We start from the raw sequence: 21,378 nt of genomic DNA on the forward strand, positions 1-21,378 counted from the left end.
GCTGGGGTTGGGGTTGGGGGGAGAGGGGGGATGGCTGGGCACGTGGCACCCACAGACCGCTGCCGGCCACCTGGCTGCTGGGGGTTTGGTGGGGGGCATTTGCGTGCCGGGCCCAGCACCGTCCCCTCCGAGAGGTTTAGGTGTGGCCGGTGGAAAGTGGGGGACCCTGGAAGGGTGGGCTTTGGGCCGAGCCTTCGTACGACGCGTGAACTACTAGCCGGCCGTCTGCTTCAGGCTCCGGGGCCTGCGGACTTTACTCCTGGGCCAGGGTGGACGGGGTGCGACCAGAGTGTTTTTAGCGCCGTGAAGCAGGGAAACGGGGGCCCCCTCGCCTGGCCCCCGCTGTGCCCCTCTATCAAGGGCAAACGGGTGCTTGTTTTGCGCCACCCCCGGAACTTTGCTCCTGAAGCCAGACTCCATCCCCCGCCTGGGAAGCCTTCCGTCCTCTGCGCTCCTCGGGCGCGACAGCTGCTCACCGGGCATCCGGGTCCTTCGTTCCGCCAGGTTGCCCAGCATAGCGCGGGGGCGTTTGTCAAGAGCCTGAGTGCGGGTCCGAGGGGTCTGCGGCTGCATCAGCTTCTAACTGTGAACTTGAGAGGGTCCTTGAACCTCCCGACGGTGGGTTTCTTCTCCTGTGCGGTGGGCGGTGAAGACAGGGCGCTGTGACTGCTGAAGAGGGCTCCCCCACGTGGGGCTCCTCACCCACGACCCACAGGTGGCAGGCGCGTCACGAATCACAGCCGGTGGCCTGCTCGTCATCCCTGACACTGACTGGGTGCCCAGCTGGCACCGGGTCACTGCCGGGTGACTTGTGTCAGCACAACGAAAGGGATCCCCCGCGGAAGGACGCTGACAGCCAGCTTCTGCCTCTCCGTGGCAGGTGGCGGGGTTTTGAGCCGCGACTCCAGCAACTCACGGCCAGAGTTGCTTCTGGGGAGTTTTCCAGGGCTGACGGGGCGCCTCCCCTCGCCTCTGCAGGGCACCCGTAGTGCCTGAGGTCGGCGTGGTGGGAATTTCAAGGCAGTGATGACACCCGGTGGGCTTGGTTCCACCTGGTGCCGGTGAGCCTGGGGCCGACGGGGCAGGCTCCCTGACCCGGACCCCCAATCAGAAGGCCCCTTCTGTCTTCCTCCCTCGGGGAGCCAAGCAGGGCATGGGAGTGGGTGGGCCACAGACTGCGGGCGGCGGCCTGGCAGAGGGCAGAGGCTGGTTTGGAGCCCCGGTTCTTTGGTCTCGGTGTGGCTGAAATGAACAAAAGCCCGGGGTTTTCTGCGATTCAGTCTTCCCGAGCCTCACGGCTGACTCCACGGGAGACCACAGTCCTGTGTTGGGGGAGGGGGCCGGCACCGGCCGGCTCTCGGGTTCCCCATCTCTAGGGGTGGGGATTAGGTCTTTCTGGCATCCCAAACCCAGGACGAGGTCACAGTGGTGGAGTAGTTTCTGGAAAAGAGAGGAAGAAACCGGCAACAGTTTAATCTTTTGAGTTCGTGAGAAGCAGCCCTGTCGGGTACCTTGACATTTCGTCGGGTCTGCCCAGAAAGGAAGCCCACCGTCGTAGACCCCGCTCTGTGCCAGGCACGGGCTCTGTATGTGCCGCTTCCCCGGGCAGCTCTCGGTCAGTCGACATTCGCTGTGAGGAACCTACGGACCAGAGAGTCCCAAACAGCCTGCCTGTCGTCACCCAGCAAGTGGCAGAGCTGGAGCGGGCACCCAGGTCTTTCCCACCAGAGCGCTTGAGCGACTTCTCGTGCGGGAAGGACGATGACAGATTTATGTATCCTGAAGAAAAAGTATTTGTAATGAAAGAAAGAGTCCCCCCCCCCGAAGATCAGGCAAGAACAGATCTGGTGTGAAAGGCTCCGCTGCGTGCAGGGGTGAGGGAGGGGGTGGACGCCTTCCCTGCTTTGTGCCTGCGGCCGGGCCTGTTCCTTTAAGTCAGGTTCTCCGTGGGAACTGCCGCAGCCTGGGGTGGGGGTGGGGGATGCTGGCCGAGGGTGGTGCCAGCCTGCCTGAGCTCCCAGCCCAGACAGCGGTGACGCTGACTCTCCTCAGGGCCTCCCTTCCCTCCGAAGCTGCTGATTCATCCACGCTGAGTCGCCGGGGCTGTGGGGCTGGGAGCCGGGGCTCTCGGGCTCTGCTGGGGGGAGGCATTGGGCCGGCTGGGAGGTGTCCCTGAGCCCCCGTCCCCTGGCCGGGGTGGGGGTGGCAGTGAGGGAGCAGGGTGCTTAGCGCATCGCAGAGAGAGCTCCAGCAGGTTGGGGGTTGGGAGTGCGGAGGAGGCGGGGGAGACAGGGCTTGGCCAAGGTCACACGCCAGGGCCGGGTTGGCCCGTCCTTTCTCAGTCTTCTCTGGCCTCCCCACTGCAGGGTGCTTCAAGGATGACCGCATCGTCTTCTGGACGTGGATGTTCTCTACCTACTTCATGGAGAAGTGGGCGCCACGGCAGGACGACATGCTTTTCTACGTGCGCCGGAAGCTGGCATACGCGGGCGGCGAGGGCAGCTTGGACGGAAGGAAGGTGAGCAAGCCCCTCCGGCCCCAGCCCCGCATCCCTGCGGGGTCCACTCTTAGCCAGCCGCGTCGGCCTCCCTGCAGTCCTCACGCAGGTGACCAGGGGAAAGCGATCCCCACGGAGCGCCTGCTGGGCACCAGGGGCCGCGTGGAGACGGCCACACTCGCCCGCTGGTCTTCGTGACCCTGGAAGGGCAGAGGTTCCGTCACAATTGTCCCTTCGAGGAAGCAGGTTCAGAGGCGAGGTCATTTGGCCGGCATCTCCCAACGGAGCAGAGATTTGACCCCGGGGGCCAGGGTCGGCCCTGGCTACGGGCAGGATGCCGCAGCTCAGAGATGATGTTGGCAGGTCTGAGCCCTTACCGCGCAGCAGACACGTTACCTGTCGTGTCCTCCCCGCCACCGGACAGGTCAGACGGGGAGACCAAGGGCTCCGAGGCGACGTGACTCACCTAGGGCGTTCCCTCCACTAAACCGAAGTGCGTGGATGAGTTTGTAAGACAAACTTCGCACATGTCTGTCTGTTTTTCAGAAACGTTGCTAGCTCGTAAAATGTTTAAGCGACCTGTATGCCCATGCATTGTTTTCCTTTCTGCACCAAACTGGGAGGGCTGTGGAGGCGGGTCTGGAGCTCACAGACCCCTGACTCCAGGTGCAGTGGCCTCTGACCCCTCGGCCGCGGCCGAGGTCAAGCGCGGGGAGCCCCCTCCCTGCCGTGTGCCTGGTGGGCGAGCGTGGCACTCACAGCATAGGTGTTCTGCGAACGGACAGGCCTGGTGGCTGCCGCAAAGGAGACGCCGTGATTGGGTGCTGGCGGCCTGAGAGCCGATGCAGGAGGACCCAGGGTTGGGCGGGGCCCTTGGGCATCCGCGTGGCGCGGCAGCCGGCTGTGTACCCGGGAGTGCGTCACACAGAGCCGGGCGACACGGTAAATCCGGTGACTGGAAGGGGCAGAAGTGGTCGGCAGAGGCCACTTGGGTGAGGTGAGTCTGCAAGGGTGGAAGGAGGTTCCCTAGCGGGAGGGGCGATGGCCCAAAGGGGGGGCCTGCAGCTGCGGGAAAGCCCCGTGCACTCAGGTGGCCGTGGGTTAGGTAGCATGCGGCCCGGGCACAAAAAGGTGGGAGACGAAACGAGGTAGGCGCAGGCCAGACCTTGTGGAGGCTGAAGGTCGTGGCCAGAAGTTGGGGCTGATCCCTGAAGCTCTGATAAAGTGAGGAGGGGGGTGTGGTCAGAATGCCACTTAGCAGGCTCTCGGGCTAGAGGGGTTGGAGCCGAAACAAGGGAGGGGGTCAGGTGCAGGGGCACGGACATCAGGTGGGGACGCAGGGGCGTGGTCAGCGGGCGGGGTGCAGGGGCGCGGTCAGCGGGCGGGGTGCAGGGGCGTGGTCAGCGGGCGGGGTGCAGGGAGGCCAAGGAAGTGGGCTCAACTAGCAGGGCTTCAGGTGACCGAATGTGGGCCAGGTCCCTGACTTGGGCCCAGGGTGAGTGCGGTGCCCTCACAGGAGGGGACGCAGGGGGACGGAGTTGAGTGTGGGGCAGGTTGAGTGCTAGGTGCCCGTGGGACATCAGACGACGATGTCTTCTGGTGGTGATCTCCTGTCCGAAAGTCAGCAGAGAGACCAGGGACAGGGTCTCGGGTCAGGACCACTGGCTCTGAGATGACACCTGGGGCTGTAGGCATGTGTGGGAAGTGGAGGGAGACTTTGAGGTGTGCCGGTCAGAGGGCCTGGGGCCGAGCTCTGAGCTAGCCTGAAGCCAGAGGGACCAGCAGGAGGCCCTGAGCGGCTGGCTGGAGAGATGGGGGTCCCAGGAGAAGGGGGCATGGCCAGCGGGGACACGGGACCTGACGAGCCAAGTCCGGCAGGGTGAGAAGGGGGGCAGGGGGTGCCCTCCGGGAGGGACGAAGAGAAGGCCCCAGTTGGTGGAGTTGGGGGGGCAGGTATTGGTGGAGAGGTCCATGAGCTGAGCACCTCGGGAGCCTGGCCCAGGGCTCCTCAGCCCCGGTCACCACGCCCGCCCTGTTGGGGGGGGGGGTGCATCTGGGAGATCCGCCATTCCGGCTTTGTCTCCCCGTGACTTGCCACGTGACTCTGGCCGATCAGTTCCTGGGGCTCAGCCTGTCCGGGGGAAGGGGGCTGGGCAGATGCGCACTAAGGTTAGGGTCCTCTGATTGCACACACCTGGGAGACCAGACGTGTGGGATGGCGTGACCACATGAGTCCCCTGGCAGAGAGGGTGGTGAGCACCGAGGGAGCCTCACTGGCTGTGACCCTCACTGTGGGCATGCTTTCCTCGCTCCGCGCAGCCCAGGGGCACAGGCTCACCTGAGAGGAAACGGGAACCACCGAGCATTCTGCCCAAGGGCACGCCGCCAGGGGACCGCAGGGCCGTGGCCTCTGCCCTCCAGCTGGCACCACTCTGGCCTGCCAGCCTCTGCTGGAGTTCACGTTGCAGACACTGGGAGTCTTTTCCCAAAAGCCACCTGCTCAGATCAGAGGCTCTAATAAGGATCTGAGACTCGCAGCTGGACCTTGAATTTTGGGGCCGGGGGAGGCCCCAGCTCTGGTTAGAGATGGTTTTCTCAGCCCTACCCAGCCTTGAACTCTCCGGGAGGCAGACGGGAGAACAGAGAGGCCAGGTCCCAGGCATGTTCCCAGGGGGGCCAGGTGAAGAGGTGGGAAGGAAAGTTTCTTGGATCCAGGACTGAGGAGTTTGGGGACCAAGTGCAAACTCTTGGGAAGGTTTGGGGAGCATGTGGCAAGTCCAGCTGCCCCCATGCTAGAATGTTCCCTTGAACACCGCAGTGAGCAAATGCAGAGGCCCCTCCCCCTCCGCACTGGGAGCACAGAAGTGACTCAGACCTGGCCCTGCCCTCGGGGGGCCTGTAGTCTATTGGGACACGCAGACGGCACAACCGGGGACACAGGGCGGTTGGTGCTGTTGTAGCCGGAAGAAGGGGGGGGGGGCGGTTAGGGGGAGCCCACAAGAGAAGGTGGTGACACCTGGCCTCAGCGTTGTAGGACAGAGTGAGGGGACCACGGTGGCCCAAGGGCATTCCCACTGGAGGGACCAGCACAAGTGGAGCTGGAGGGGGCGCCAAGCACCTACCAGAGCGGACTGGGCGGCGTGTGTAGTGTTGGGAGGGCAGGGGGCGGGCGGCGATGTGGGGAGACCCTGCGGGCCTCAAGGGTGCAGGGTGGGCAGGGAGGGACACACAGGGAGAGCCGACAGCCGTTCCCAGGCAGCCCCTCCGCCCCCACCGCCCCCACCGCCCAAAGGAACAGAAAGGGAGGAAAGCGCTGGGCAGGCGCAGTGTGGGCGCTTCCGCGGCGGCGCCTGCGCGCTGCGGCTTCTCTGCGGCAAGCCCACCCCCTCCCCCTTCCTGTGGCTGAGCTGGTACCCGGTTGCCATAGCGACCCGCGGGGGGGGGGGAGGGGGGCTTCCGGCGCTCGGCCGGTGGTGGCGGGTGGCAGGGTGGACAGCCCCCTACAGGCAGGTTGCACGGAAGCCGTGTGGGTGGGACGGGAGGCTGGGCTCCCCACGTCCTGCTGCAGGGCCCCAGGGACACCCCCCCCCCCCCCGGGGCGCACTTCTTGACCGCCCGGGGGTCGCATCGCTGGAGTCCGCGTCCGTGAACACCTGCCCACCCGGTAGTGGGCGGGGGTGGGGGGGAAGAGCCCCGGAGGCCACGGCCAGGCTCATCCGTGCCCATCCTCGCAGCTGGCAGAGACTGAGCCCGAGGTGGACGTGGAGGTGTACCGGCGTGACTCCAAGAAGCTGCCGGGCCTCGGGGACCCTGACATTGACTGGGAGGAGAGCGTGTGCCTGAATCTCATCCTGCAGAAGGTACAGGGGCGGGGCTCCCGGAGGAGGGCTGTCTAGGCACCGAGGGACAGCTGAGCCCTCCACGCATGCCGTCCTGCGCGATCTCTTCCAGCTGGACTACATGGTGACATGCGCCGTGTGCACGCGCGCCGATGGGGGGGACATCCACATCCATAAGAAGAAGTCCCAGGTAAGCAGTGGGGCTGAGGGCCCGTGGGCCTCCTGACGGCCAGCGCAGCCCAGAAGTGGCAGCCACCGGCTGCTCAGGGTTTTGGTGGGGGGACACCACCCGCCCCCTCCTCCTTCCCTGCCTCGAGGTGAACGTCTGACCAGAAAGCCACGCGGCTCCCGGGGTCCTGTGTCGCCTGCAAGGAGCGCACAGAACCAGGCCGTCCCCGGCAGCTCCTTGCGGAGCGACGTAGGACCTGACCTGGCTTTGGCCTGGCCCTGAGCAGCGTGACCACAGCGACCTGTCCCTCGAGTGGCTGTGGGCCTGGGTGCGGGGGTCGGGCCTCGCTCAACCCTCCACATCTCCTTCCTTTCAGCAAGTGTTCGCGTCCCCCAGTAAACACCCCATGGACAGCAAGGGCGAAGAATCCAAGATCAGCTACCCCAACATCTTCTTCATGATCGACAGCTTCGAGGAGGTGAGCCACACGCGCCCAGCCATGTCTCCCCTCGGGCTCCCGGTCAGGGGCGCGGAAAGCTGGCCTCCCTGGGGCCTCACGTGCTTGCAGACAGGCGAGGGCGGTCCCGACTCCGACCCCTGCGGCTCCCCCTCTTCCTGGTGCTGGACTTGGGGCCGGGGGGCCCCCCCTAGCCCTGAGCCTGTTTTCTCATCTGTAAAATGAGCGTCACGATCATGCGTCCTACTTACCTTACCCGTCAGGGTCGAAGATCAAACAAGCGCATGGGTGGGAAGAGGCGTCATGAAGGCCCATAAAAAGGGCTGCCCGGGCAGGAGTCATTAGTGTCTCCGTGAAAACTCCAAATAAGTGCCTCCCCGCCTTGGGATGCTAAGACGTCAGGGGGGCCGGGCTTCGGAAGTTTCTGGGCCAGTCTGGGAGAACCGGGACGCGCGGCGGAAAGTGACTCACCCGGGGAGCACCGGGCGCACCTGCCCCCACTCCGCTCCTGCCCAGCTGCTCTCCTCCTCCGAGGTGCTTGTACTCGCCTGCAGGTGGCCAGGACCCCAGGGAAGGCTCGCAGAGAAGGGAGCACACGTTGCGGGGTCTCACCTCAAGTTCACAGTGCCTTGAAGCACCACCTTAGTTAGGCTCAGGGGACGAAGTGCCCTCTCTAGGCTCGCACAGCCCGTGCGTGGCACAGCCGAGATTTGAACCTGAGTCTGGGGGACCTGGAAGCTGGGTCTGCGCACCAGCTCCTGGAGCAGTGACAGGATGCAGAGCCCCCTGTGGACCGGTCTCCCAGGTGGATGGCCACTCTGGGTGCTCCTGAGGGCAGGGGTGGGGCGGCTGGGGCTGGGTGCCCGAAGCCAGAGGGAAGGACATGCTGGACAGCGGGATGGTCAGACCACGTGCGCCATTCAACTCCACGTGAGGGCGTGCGATGAGCGTCATCGTCCTCCCAGTGGCCAGGAGGCGGTGCATCCCCTTCCTGTCCCAGAGTCACTGTTGTGAACCTCCCCCCGCCATGGTTAGGCCGCCCCTGTGCTGGTCCCTGTGCCACAGGGGCAGGGCTGCGGCCCTGGGCGAACAGCGTGACATCTGTGTCCCCTGCCGGATGGGAGCTTCTGAGCAGTCCTCCTGGCGGCCCCGGGCAAGGGAGGGGTGGTGGCCTGGGAGGCAGCCATTGGTTTGGGAAGTGGGCAGCTGACACTTGTCCCCTCTCCTCCTCTGTGCCCCATCCCAGGTGTTCAGCGACATGACAGTGGGGGAAGGAGAGATGGTCTGTGTGGAGCTGGTGGCCAGTGACAAAACCAACATGTTCCAGGGTGTCATCTTTCAGGGCTCCATCCGCTACGAGGCACTCAAGAAGGTGTATGACAACCGAGTACGTGTGTGGGTGGCCCCGCGGCCCCTCTGTCCTGGTCCGGCTCCGCCTGGTGCCGTCACCGCCCCTCCTCCGCACCTGCGGCCCCGCGCGCCTCTAGGTGCTTCGGGGCCTGCGTTAATGTTCCTCCTCGCTGATCCGGGCACGCTTGATCCGAGGGACAGGAGGCCCCACCCCGAGTGCAGACACTCCTGAAGCCGGCCCTGGCTGGAGGGAACGGGGAGGAACCGGGTGGACAGGCCGCTGTCTTGCAGCCGGACACCGTCCTGAGGCTGGCCCCTCCCAGGACACTAGTGACTTGTGTCCCCAGGAAGAGCCCATCCCTCCGTGCGCTGACTCAGGCCGTCCCCCGCCTGCCCACAGGTGAGTGTGGCTGCCCGCATGGCACAGAAGATGTCATTCGGCTTTTACAAGTACAACAACATGGAGTTTGTGCGCATGAAGGGGCCCCAGGGCAAGGGCCACGCTGAGATGGCAGTCAGCCGTGTGTCTACCGGTGACACATCCCCCTGCGGGACGGAAGAGGACTCCAGCCCGGCCTCACCCATGCATGAGCGGGTAAGGGCTGCACAGCTCGGGGAGGGGCCTCCCGTCCCTCGGATCCGCTTCCCACCGCCTCCCTGGTCCTTACAGCCCCCCGGTGAGGTAGGTGGCATCACCCCACCCCTCGGGTGAGGAGGCTGGGGTTCAAAGAGGGCAGTGACTTGCCCAAGGTCACACAGCAGGTCCGTGCGTGGGCCAGCTTCCCTGAACTGCCAGCTGCAGCTGGGCTAAGCCTAAGGGGAACCCGGGCTGGTCCTGGCACCTGCCTCCGGGGACACGCTGGCCGAGCGTGGGCACACAGCCAGCCTTCCCTGGGGACTGCCTTGGGGATGACGATGAGTTAGCCTCTCCTCCTGCCCTGTGAGGATGAGCGGGAGAACGCGAGGTCCCGGAGCCGCCCAGCTCTTCCCTCGGCCTGGCCCACCGGTTTACCAGGTGTCGTACATGTCGAACTCTAGCAGCAGCCCGTGCTTGCCGGATTTACTGGCGCTGCCCCAGGTCACACGGCTCTCGGGTGGCAGCACGGAGCCTTTGAACCCCGCTCTTTCTAGGCCACCGTCCTTCCGCAGGGGTGGGAAGCCGAGGTCGGTGGCAGCTGTATTCCCAGGGCCTCCCGTGGGGCCCAGGGCTCGGGCGGGAGAAAGTCTGCCACCCGCTGGCTGCTTTTGCCCCGCTTGGGTCTGGCAGGGGGTTGCCGCTCGGGGCTGTGGGTCTTGGCAGGGGTGAGGTGAGTGAGGGTGCCGGGGGCCGGGAAACAGCTTTGGCCAGCCCGCCTCCAGGAAAGGACTTGGGGTGAGACACCGTGGGCTGGAACCCGGGCACCGCTGCTCGCGTGACCTGGGACCAGTCTCTTCCCATCCAGAAGCGGGGAGCCCCGCGGTGGTGGGAGGCTCAGAGTTGCTGCTGAACAGAGGACACCTGACTCGGGCGTCACCACTGGCTGTTGACCTGCTTGGGAGAGTGACTCTGAAGGGCGTAGAACGCCCTTGGTGCTGACGTGCCCGAGATGAGGAAGCCTGTGTTTGCTACGCTTCTTAGTGTAAAACTGTTAGCCGCGCATATGCCCAGGCAGCCAGATGGCAGGTGTCTCTCTCTCCTTCGTAGCCCTTTTGGTTTTGTTTCCTTCTGCAACGGATGTGTTTGAGAAGCAAAATAAACATAACAAGTGCTATTTTTTTTTTTTTTTTTTTTACCAAGACCAGGGTGGGGGTTCCAAGCGGAGGCTTCCCCTATCCGTGAAATAGAGGCTGTTGATAGATTTCTGAGCTGACGGCGGAGAAAAGGAGTCTGACTCCTCTCCCCGGCCCTGCAGAATGTGTATGTGAAAGTCCTCGCGAACAGAGAGATGTGTTACTGGACTTGCCCGAGTCTTGCTTTCCCATCCATCGAGTGGCAGTGACAGTCCCTCCCTCCCGGGGTGGTAGTTGGGGGAGAAGGAGAGGGCACCTGGCTCAGAGTCTCAGGGAGGCCCCAGGTCGAGGGAAGGGACCCGCCAGGGTCATGCAGGTGCCGGTGGCGGGGCCTGACCTCCTGGGGACTGCTCCGGCCCCCCGCCACCTCTGTGCTTCCTGCCGCTTGCCCCCTTTTACCAGAGGGGTCCTTTGTAACCAGCTCATGACAAATACAGACTGTGTGTGTATTGTGGTATCTGGTGTTTTGTTTTGTTTTTTCTATCTTTTAAAAACCTTCCCTGGCTTGTGGGAGGACCGTCTGCAGCCCAGCGGCCGCCGCGACTTTGCTGGATGTCGGAAGCCGTGACGAGGAGGCTGATGGGGCTCCTGAAGTCTCAGTCCCAGCTCACGTTGTTCCTCAGATTCTTGTTTGCGTGGGGAGGAGGGAGGAGATGGGCCAAGTTCCCTCTGCCTGGAACGCCCTTCCCCCCCTTCTTCACCTGGCGAACTCCTACTCGTCCTTCAAGACCCATCTCAAGCGGCGTCTCCTCCAGGAAGCCTTTCCTGATGTCCCAGGCTGTCGACCCCTTTTGCTCTGTGCCCCCCTGTGTCCTGTGCTTCCCTTTTTCTGTCTGAGCAGCCAGCATTCAGTCTGTGGTTGTCGCTTTCCGAGACTGTGAGCTCCTTGAGGGCAGGGCCCGGTGTTGTGTGCCTGTCTGTCCCTTGTGCTGCGCCTGCCTGGCCCCGCGTGGGTGTCCAGAACGTTTGGTGCCTGAGCGGTGTGGTTACAAGAGACGAGGGGACGGAAGTGTTGGCTGCTTCGCCATTGCACTTCCTCGAAAGGGTGCGGGGGCCGAGAGGGACGGGGGCTTATCAGCCGAGAAGAAACTGGGGTGAAGAGCTTAGGAGGCCGAAGACCTGGGTTGAACCCTGGTTTTGACCCCCTCCTGCTGGGTGACCTTGGGCGGGTCAAGGTCGCTGTCCCACCCTAGTTTACAGATCTGTCCGATGGGGCTCCCGTCTTGCGGATTGGTTGGGAAGCTTGCGTGGATCCTTGTGCCGTGGCAGGGGGCTCGGGCAGCGTCCGCAGCCAGGCTTTGTGCTGGCCAGTGTCTGGGGCCCCTACGGGGCCCCTGGCCCCCCCTTGGGCAGAGCTGGCAGCGAGGTCCTCCTGCCCTCCCTCGAGCTGGACCGGCCCCCGGTGCCCGCCTAGCCCCAGGAAGGCCCGCCCTCCGGTGGGTGGGGTCGGGGCCCTCCCGGGGTCCCTGGGCTGCCCCGTGACTGCGGCTCTTTGTTCCCAGGTGACCTCCTTCAGCACGCCCCCCACCCCGGAGCGGAACAACCGGCCCGCCTTCTTCTCCCCGTCCCTCAAGAGGAAGGTGCCCCGGAACCGGATCGCTGAGATGAAGAAGTCTCACTCGGCCAACGACAGTGAGGAGTTCTTCCGGGAGGACAACGGAGGGGGTGAGTGCGGCCGTTTCTGCCCGGAGGGCCAGCCGCGGCCGTGTTTCCTCGCGGTTCGGTCCCTCGTCCCTCGTCCGCAGCTGGAGAGCCGGCGGGTGCCCGTCAGGGCTGGGGAGGAGCTGTGGACGGGCAGACGGCCAGACAGAAGTCCCTGCCCTGAGGAGCTCCCGCTCTGTGGGGAATAGGAGGCACCGTCGGTTTGCAGACTTTTCCGGATGTCGATGGTGTGACTGTTGCACACGGAGGGTCCGAGAAATCCTCGCCTAGTGGGAGGCGAGCTCTCTGGTTGATTCCTGCACTCGGTGACTTCAGGCCGCCGCTGTGCTCCTCCTCAGTGCCCTCCCTCTAGAGCCTGCACGGGGGTGACCGTCAGGGTCTCCTCAGGGCCCACCTCCCTGCCTGTGGTGACCGGGCGTCTCTGCCTGGGTCTGTGGGGGCCCCATCCGGCCCACTCGTGCCCAGCAGAGTCTCCCAGCTGCCCCGCACCTCCCACCGTCTCCCCGGCCGGGGCAGGCCCGGCAGCCAGCGAGCCCCACGCCGCGAGGGCGGGAGGCACCCCATCTAAGTGGCGGGAGGCCATCGGAATGTTTTAAGCAGGGAGTGACGGAATCGGATGTGAAGGCTCGAGTAGCACTGAGCGGTCCTTGCAGGGAAGGGGCTGTAGGAGGCAGGCTGGCTCCCGGAGATGAGATGTGGGTTCTGGGCACCGGGCGCGTGCCCTGCAGGGGTGAAAGGGTGGCCCCTGGCCGGAGCCGGGGCCGTCCTCGTTCCGAGCGCCAGGGCCCAGAGACAGAGGGCCCCAGCCTCGACCTGCTCGTGTGTGCTTGGGCAAAGCACCCTCCCCACCTTGGCTCCTTTCCAGATCAGTAGGGAAGGGCTGGTAGGCACCCCGGCCTGCCTCCCTGGGTGATCCATCAGAGTGGGTGGGGCCTCCCAGCCTCGCCCTGGGCCCTGCACGCTGGTGGCCCACTTCCGGTGACAGATGGGCCGCGGGGAAGCAGAGAACACGGGGGGACGATGAGCCAGGCCCTGCAGAAAAGACTGTCCGGGATGGGGAAGGGGGGTCAGGGACGGCTGGAGGGGCGGGCAGGAGGGAGTGGGGCAGCCACAGGCCAGGGGCGGGCAGCTCTGCGGTAGGTTGGGGCACGGAGGGGCTGGCGGTCAAGGGCCCAGGCTGCGGCAGAGGCCGCACCGGCCCCTTAGGCAGCCGCCTGCGGTGGGGGGTGCTCCCCTGGTCCTCCCAGGGGCCCTGACTCGGCCTTCTCCCCTGCAGCGGATCTGCACAATGCCACCAACCTGCGGTCTCGGTCCCTGTCTGGCACGGGGCGGTCCCTGGTTGGGTCCTGGCTGAAGCTGAACAGAGCGGATGGGAATTTCCTTCTCTATGCACACTTGACCTACGTCACTTTGCCGCTGCATCGGATTTTAACAGGTAACTACGCTGCTGGAGGCCGAAAACCGGATGGCTTTTTCGTAGCCGACCTGAGACCTGCTCCTGGGGCTGTCCTTCTCCGTCCTGTTGTTTCCAGCCCAGAGCCCATCAGCAGGTGTCCGTGTTGGGTTCTCGGCCTCCCATCGAGGCCTGTGGATGGGGCCCCTTCTCACAGCTCTCTGGAGGCTCCTCCTGTCCCCCTTGGGTGACTGCGGGCCCCTGGGTGTGAGCCACGGGTGGGCGGGGCGAGGCGCCTGGGGCCGGGCAGGGGCTCCAGACTCGGGCTGGCCCGTACCGGAGCCCCACTCCCCCCCCCCCCCTGCCATGGCTGGGCCGTGCAGCTGCTCCGAGGCCGGTTCCCGTCTGGAGGATGGGGACGACCGGTCTCGCGGCCCCGGGAGGGCGCGCGAGGAAACGCGCGGAAGTACTTGGCGGGGACTGCCCGCAGAAACGGAGCGCTCGGGGTATTCACCTCCTGGTCTCGCCCGCCCCCTCCCGCCGCCCTAGACATCCTGGAGGTGCGGCAGAAGCCCATCCTGATGACCTAGCCGTGTGCAGAGCCCGCGCGGAGCCCCCCCCCCCGGCCCTGCCCGGCCCCGGGCGTGCTGCCAAGTGCCTACCCGTCCACCGCCACCGGGGTCTTCTGTGACAGCCCAGCCAGGCGGGGCCGCTCGACTCCGGGGGCCGGGGCCGACTCCACGAACACCAGCCCAAACTGAAGTGCCTCTTTCTCCTCCCCTGCTGGCTCTGCTCCCGCCCCTGGGCCCCGCCCCCATCCTGCCCCCCCCCCCCCCCCGGCCCCGGCCCGTCTCTGGGGGGCCCTCGGCGCCCAGAGAGGCCCAGGGACGCCAAGAAGCTGTAAGAGCAGAGGAGCGGCCGGCGCCCGGCGTGCGTCCAGACCTACGGATCCGACGTGCACGCTCGGACAGACCGCAGGTGGAGAGACCCCCCCACCCCCCACCCCGGTCGGGGGCACTCAGTGTGTCGGACCACCGACGCTTCCCCGAGGAGAACTGGCTTCAGAGTCTGTCACGCTGTACCGGCCAACTCCGGCGTCCGGGTTAGTCCCGACCCGTCCGCCCTCCCTCGTTCACCGCTTGGTTATCAATGGGTTACCGCGAGGTTTTCAACGGGGCACGCGGCTGTTGAGGGTTTTGCCCTGGGCTGGGAACACCTCGCCCCACGCCTGGTTCCAGAAAGGCCCCGATGCCGCCAGGACGGCCTTTGCTGCCAAAGAGCGCCGCCAACACACACGCCTCCGCCTGGGAGATGATCCCGCTCTGCGCCTCGGCTGGCGTGACCCGCAGAATTGGGACTCTGAGGGCAGGCGGGACGGCTCGGCCGTCAGGCAGAAGAGTGTTCTGGGGGAGTGCGGTGGAGTCGGCCCCCTCCCGGGAAGGTTCTGGGTAGAACCTCCATCCCATCCCAGGGCCGGGGTTGGGGCGGGGGGGGGGGGGGAGCTGGGAAGGGGATGGGGTGTTTCCCGGAGCTCGTTGCCTTTGACTGAGTGTGCTGGTCCCGTTTCTCAGACCAGCTCACTGAGGCAAAGCAGAACTGGCCTCCACGCGGCTGGTCTGGTGGGTTGGCGTGAGCGGCCTGGTTCCGGCTGGAGGGAGTCCTGCCGGTGATGACAAACCACGAGCCTTCTCCGGAGCGGAAGCGTGTGCCCTGCCCCCATGGGAATAAACTGTAAGCTGGGTCTCTGTCGCCACGTTGTTTTGTTTGAAGTCCCCAGGAACACGTGAGGGTTTCCAGTCGTGCGTAGAGATCCTCTCTGCGAGGAGAGAAGGGGCCGGAGGGGCTCGCCCCCACCTGTTCTATTCTGCGCACGCTCCAAGGGTTTGCGCTGGGCTCTGGGAACAGGGGCTGCTTTGGGGCTTTCTCTAGATTTTGTATGCTGTTATTAAAAGCAAGCTATTGCGTTTCATTCTGCCTCAGTTTGCCCACCTGTACAACGGGGCTGATACCACCTACCTCACTGAAGTCTCCAGGGTTGCAGTGTACGACTGGGTCGGGCGGCCACCCTGCACGGCTCGGCTCGGGGTAGACCTGGGATGCCTTCCCGCCCCCCAGCACCCGTGTGTGTGTGTGTGTGTGTGTGTGTGTGTGTGCGCGCGCCGGGGCTGGGCTGGAACAATCTTGCGTTCTCGGCAGCGCCCAGCTCCTGCTTGGCTGTATCCCAGCTGCCTCAGGACTTTGCGTTCCGGAGCAGTGTTTCAGGACAGCACAGAGCCGGGCCTCGCCCCTCAGACCCCTGAGCGCGGCCCCGTGTTCCAGGAGTACTCTCCGGGGGACCCAAACGCTGTCCCCCAGTTTGTTTCTAGGGTGGCTAAAGTACAGCTTTTTCTTCGGGAATTTTTTCCTCCCTGGTCATCTGGGGTCTTAAAACTCTGGAACTCAGGTCTCGGGAGAAATACGGTCCTGACGTCTCTCCCGTGGAAGAATGAGGTAGCTCCCACGCAGAAGTCCAGAGGGGCACGAAAGGGTCCCCCCCCCCCCCGCCGGAACCAGGCCCTGAGGCTCAGCCCCCGCTCCTGGGGGCCCCTGGGCACACCAGACGCCTCCTCCGTAAGGTGACACACGTGAGTTCTGCCCGCGTCACAGGCGAGCTGAGGGTTAGTGATGGTACCGTGCGCGTACAGGTGCTTGGCGGGTCCTAGAAATGTGTGCAACGGTGGTGTTTGGAGACGACCCCTCATCTGTGACACACACGAGCGGATGCACACGACGGTCTGGCTGTTTTCCATCCAGCACGAAGGTGGCGCCAGCCTGTGCGGGCACCGTGCTGTCGTCACGCCCAGCCTGCGGGCGAGGAAACCGCATAACGACAGCCGGAGTCCCATCCAGGCAGCCGGCCCCGGCCGTACCGCGCCGTGACAGATGGACACGCGTCGTGGAGGCCACCTTTCTTGATCTTTGCAGGACACGCTGGTTTTAGAAGCACTTGGTAGCTGGGCAGTAAGCTGTCCCCCCGAGGCTTATTTTTTCAAAGCGACCAACATCAGTGGCAAAGTAACAGTAACAAGGGACAGGGCCGAGACCGGGGCCCCAGCGCCCTGGTCCTGCTGTGTTCCTGGCGTTGGTACGGTTTGCCTTCTCGCAAGGCCATCTTGCGTTTTGCTGGAAGCGTGCCCGTCTCCTGTGTAACGCGGGGATGACCAGAGCACGCATGCATTTCTCAAATGGGAACTGGAGTCAAAGTACAGTTTTCCTGGGAAGAAACGAGGCGTCGCTTTTTGGGCCATGAACGAGAATGTTCTCTCTTGACCAGAAATGTCACGGTCCCAGAGTCGATGGACGGTGTGTCGCCTCCACTCCACCTGTTAGCGCCTCCAAAGCTGCGGGAGCGTTTGGTCTCCCACGTGGAGGTCTTACAGGAACTGCCCGTTGCTTCTACAAACAGCCGAGGCTCAGTATGTCAGAAAAAGAATATTATTTATGATATTACATAGTCAACAAAGAGCAACAAATAAGAAAACGAGGAAAATATTCTGCCGCCCAATCAACTTGCAGACGGAAGGGTTTTCCGAAGAGCCCCGTTCTTGCCAACGTTTGGGCTTTTCAAGGACCGTGAACAGACCCTCAGAAATGAGGTTTCTGTTCCACACGGAGCAGTGGCAGTGAACCACACGGAGGCTTGTTGCTGGTTTCCTCACATAGAGTCTAGCCAGTAGACCCTATGGTGAAACTTTTTTCTCCCCCGTTAAAAGACATTCCAGAAGGTGGGCCCTGTGCGGTCGGTAAATTCTAACGACTGACGTGACTGCATTTGACCCTGTCATAATTTGGAGGTCTGGAGGCGCTGGCCGAGATTCTTTAAAGGCGTCCCACGTTAAGAGGCCGCCAGCGTTTTCCATGAGCCTGGATAGCTTCTGCCCGGGCACGTGTTCTGGGCGGTTTTGCACATCAGCGAGAATGGGGGTTTCATAGCCAGTTTCAAGCCCAAGTATCTTTTGACAGGACGTTGATTCTTCCTGTTCAGGCTGCTTCTCGTCTCTGTAGCAGAAAGCAGAATTCTCTTAAAACACATCACCCTGACGGGGACGCAGGCTCCGGGAGAGAGGGAGGCAAGGGCCGGCAGACACCTCCCCCAGAGCGTGAGCCTGAAGTGACCTCCCGGTCCCGTGGCCTGAGTCGGCCTGGGTGTGTGTGGGGGGGGGGGGGGGGTCACCTCTGGCTGCTTTCCTCTGTTCTTTTCCACCTGGTGTGGCACTGACCTGGTCCTCGGGGAGAGAAGGGAGTCCTCTGGCCTTTTCTCTGAACCTCCGGAACGAACAGCCTGGAGAACCCCTTGGTTCCCACGCACAGAAGCCAGGCCGCCAGGCTGCCAAGGGGCCTGGGGCGGGGGTCAAAGCGCCACGGCAGGTAGCCCCCCGAAGTGGAGGAAGCCGCAGATGCACGGAGTTAGTTTGCGGTTTTCCTCAGTCCCCAAGGCAAGCGGGCACCTTTATTTCTGCAGCTCCGGTCCAGACGCACAGGAGACCAGACGTAACGGTGATGCCCCAGCTCTGCCGAGGTGGCAGCGGCGGGAAGCTTTCAGTCCTTCTTACCTTCCTTGTGCTTTTACGCACGTCCTCAGCTCGCAGGGGGGGGCGGGCGGGTTGGGTGTAAATAGGGACCTTTTCTGGTTTCCAGACGGACTCTGTGTGTGAGAGTACTCAACCCTGCAAAGAAAACCTGTTGAGATTCTTTTTCACGACCTTGAGGCTTGAGTAACGTGGTTTCTACAAAACCTGTTTTAGCAAAAACAGCACGACGGCATCATTGGACACGTTAGGATCTGACTGTCTGTGGCGTTTCCATAGCAGCAGCAGCGGCAGCTTCTGGGCCACCCATCTTCGGTATACAGAAACCATTTCTGAGCAGCTCTTGGTTGGCTGTGAGCTGTGCTGTGCGGGTTTTGCATTTCTGTTGAAGGTTGATTTGCATGTTGGATATTAAATTTCTTTTTCCTCCGTGTTTTCCTCCAGTGGATCTGTACTTGGTTATTTTCTTTTCCTTAATGGGAATTTCAAATTAAATACGGATATTATAGCAATTCGAGAAACTTGGTGATTGAACCTTAATTTGCCTCCCCCCCCCCCCCACCCCGCCAAAGATTTCTTCTTCAACTGTTTTTGGAGCTTTCACACGAATTCCTGTTTTGTAAGTGTCGGAGCCGGACAGCATCCACCCCAGGGCCCCGGCTCCTGGAAGCTGGGGACTCAGGCCCGGGACTGGCGTGCCCGGGGCTTTGGTTTAGGCAGAGGTGGTTATCTGCAAAAACAAATCCCAAGAGACATGTCTCTGGTTTAACTCCAGTCCCCGTGAAGCAGTACACGCCCTTCCACCACACCATCAGATTTCCCACACTTAATTTCTAGAGAAACTCTTAAAAAGCCCTCATGGCAGCGGGAACGTGACTAGGGGCAGAGTGAGGGGTCCCAAGTTCAGGGACAGGCTTGCAGGCTCTCGACAGGCTGCTCGGCCTCCGGGAAGATGGCTTTCTGGGCCGTGGCTCTCTGTTGCCTTGAGACTCTGCAGTTAATCACGCTGAGTGGAGCGTGTTGCCTGTTTTCAAGTGGGCTCTACCTGCCAGAGGTTGAGGCGGGCCGGTCGCAGACGTTGGCAGCCTCTGCGTCTCGGGGCTTTTTGTTCCCACGTGCCAACAGACTCTCAGTTGGGTCTAAGGTGCAGAGCACGCGTCAGCTCCCACGGTGGGAAGCAATGGGACAGGAAGTGGAAACGGGAGGGGGGTCTGAGAGGAGCACACACGCAGATCCAGAAATATGGCGAGAACGGTCACATCGGTGACCCCTCTGACAGTCTTCATGTTCAAAACATCTGCACCAGAATTTTCGGAGGCAGCATCACCAAAGGGCAGCCCGGGTGAGAGCGTGCTGACAGCAGGCGGTCTAGGAGCTGAAAAAAAGGCAACGTCCTGGTTGCCATCCAGATCCAACCCCCTTCTCGCTAGATAAGTAGGCCTTTTTAAAACAGTCACCGGAAAGGTCTTCAACGGGTGTCTGGTGGGGGCTATCTGGGGGGCTCCCTGCAGTGAACTCATCCTGTGAACCGCCTACTCCTTGAAGGGCTAACGCTGCTGTTTCTGCTCTTTTTTCCACCCTGGATGAACTTTTAGGGATCGTCATGTCCTAGCTTAGAAGAACATGTCGAATGGGGCACCTGTGTGGCTCAGTCGGTTAAGCGGCCGACTTTAGCTCAGGTCATGATCTCGAGGTCCGTGAGGGCTGTGAGTTCGAGCCCTGCGTCGGGCTCTGTGCTGACAGCTCAGAGCCTGGAGCCTGTTTCAGATTCTGTGTCTCCCTCTCTCTGACCCTCCCCTGTTCATGCTCTGTCTCTGTCTCAAAAATAAATAAATGTTAAAAAAAAAAAAAGAACATGTCGTTTGGAAGAACAGACCTTTGGGAATTTTATATTGGGAGGAGGGGAAAACGCAAGAGAAATTCATTCGTACAAGAACATAGTCCATTGTATATACACATGGTGAACGGGGGACATGGTGGACTTCGTGCTGGGCTGTTAAAATGACAGAACAGCTGAGAAAATTAAAGAAGGGCAAGTGTTGGCTTTGGGGGGGACGAGAAACCAAAAGGCGTCCTTTTGCTCACAGATTCGTTGATTGCCTCTTGCCCTGGCCTCTACAAAAGCCGACGGGTGTGACAAGGGATTTCTTTCCTATGTGTGGATTAAGGTCGTTCATCTTGGAACCAGACTTTAATAGAACAACTGGATTGCTCAGTTGGAAACAACCATGGTTTTTAGTGAACTTTATCGTTGTTTTGAATAAGCAACTTTGTTTCAGAAGGCTTTCGTCCATTCCAGAAGCCAGTGAGTGGAGTCCTTGGACAGGCGCACACACGCCTTCGAGCGTGGCTCTGGGTCTCCCCAGGCGCGTGGCAGCGGGGGCTGGGTTTTCTCGGCCACAAAGCGGCCTCACCACCTCCCGCCCTGGGTGCACGGAGGGTGGGGACACGCGTGTGAAGAGGCTGCCAGAGTTCTTGTCGACAGAGTCCCGGCCGTCCCCCTGCTGAAACGTGCCCCAGGGGCATCTCCTAGGTTATCTTTAAACCAAAGTCCTCAGGGAGCACGAGGGAGACAGCCCAGGAGTTCTCACGCTTGAGCCTATCCACTGGAGGAAACCCAGATGGTTAGCGATGAAACGTTCCAGAACGAGTGGTGACTGTTGCACGTCTCTGCGCCTGTACCAACACCGACTGAATCCTGCACTTCCAGGCGTGAATTTCTCAATAGACACAGAGCAAAATCCATCCCCAGGCTCCGATTCCCGCAGGTCTGGGGGGAGGGGCCCCGGCGTCTGCAGTTTGAACAAGTTCCCAGGTGTTACCCTTTTGAGAACCCTGTTCTCACCCAGCCGTCCTGAGCGCCTACAGTAGGGCTGGTGCATTTCCGGGACAGGCTCCCTCCTCAGAAAGCACCCTCTTGTGTCGCTCGGATGGCACCCGTTGGACCTTTGCAGCCTGGGAGTGCTACTTTGACGGGGAGGTCGGTCCTCCCAGTACTGACCCAGGTGACGCCTCCGGTCCAGCCTGGTGCGGAGTCAGCCCCGGACCGACGACACAGCAGTATCCTAACGACTACTGCAGTTTAATCTGTGAACACCTCGAGAGCGGTTTGCCAAATCGCTGAAAATTTCAAATTCTATAACCTCAGTGTATTTTTTTCTTGATCATTTTGGTCCTTAGTCTTTTTTTTTTTTTTTTCAACGTTTATTTATTTTTGGGACAGAGAGAGACAGAGCATGAACGGGGGAGGGACAGAGAGAGAGGAAGACACAGAATTGGAAACAGGCTCCAGGCTCTGAGCCATCAGCCCAGAGCCTGACGCGGGGCTCGAACTCCCGGACCGCGAGATCGTGACCTGGCTGAAGTCGGATGCTTAACCGACTGCGCCACCCAGGCGCCCCGGTCCTTAGTCTTAAAATATCCTTAGGAGGGTTCAGATTTCTGACAGACGACCCGGACACAGATGCCAGCTCCGCTCACTTACGTGGAAGAAACACACTCACCTGCCCAAACCCCTGGCTTTGCAAAACCCACCGCAGGGCCGTCCGGGAGGTCGGCCCGGGCACTGGATGCAGAGGGCGGCGCGCCCAACGCAGTGCTTCCCATGGTGGCCGGTGACCATCCACCGTCCCCGCCGCAATGCTCATTTGTGAAAACACGAATCCGACACGGC

General features: G+C 62.4%; 1 protein-coding gene across 3 annotated transcripts in view; it reads left to right on the forward strand.

Annotated features, from left to right (window-relative positions):
- Positions 1 to 18,217, forward strand: part of KIAA0930 (KIAA0930 ortholog) — a 39,004-nt gene extending 20,787 nt beyond the window's left edge. For all 3 annotated transcript variants that reach the window (XM_040490580.1, XM_040490581.1, XM_040490582.1), the window contains exons 2-10: positions 2,367 to 2,518; positions 6,232 to 6,357; positions 6,449 to 6,526; positions 6,882 to 6,983; positions 8,209 to 8,349; positions 8,713 to 8,907; positions 11,585 to 11,747; positions 13,021 to 13,179; positions 13,687 to 18,217. In XM_040490580.1, the coding sequence (XP_040346514.1) occupies positions 2,367 to 2,518; positions 6,232 to 6,357; positions 6,449 to 6,526; positions 6,882 to 6,983; positions 8,209 to 8,349; positions 8,713 to 8,907; positions 11,585 to 11,747; positions 13,021 to 13,179; positions 13,687 to 13,727 (1,157 nt within the window). In that variant the 3' untranslated portion in view covers positions 13,728 to 18,217. The remainder of the gene's footprint in view (positions 1 to 2,366; positions 2,519 to 6,231; positions 6,358 to 6,448; positions 6,527 to 6,881; positions 6,984 to 8,208; positions 8,350 to 8,712; positions 8,908 to 11,584; positions 11,748 to 13,020; positions 13,180 to 13,686) is intronic.
- Positions 18,218 to 21,378: the final 3,161 nt, after the last annotated feature.

The sequence above is a fragment of the Herpailurus yagouaroundi genome, unplaced genomic scaffold, assembly GCF_014898765.1.
Source record: "Herpailurus yagouaroundi ecotype Mexico unplaced genomic scaffold, PumYag 182, whole genome shotgun sequence".
Classification (NCBI taxonomy): Eukaryota; Metazoa; Chordata; class Mammalia; order Carnivora; family Felidae; genus Herpailurus; species Herpailurus yagouaroundi.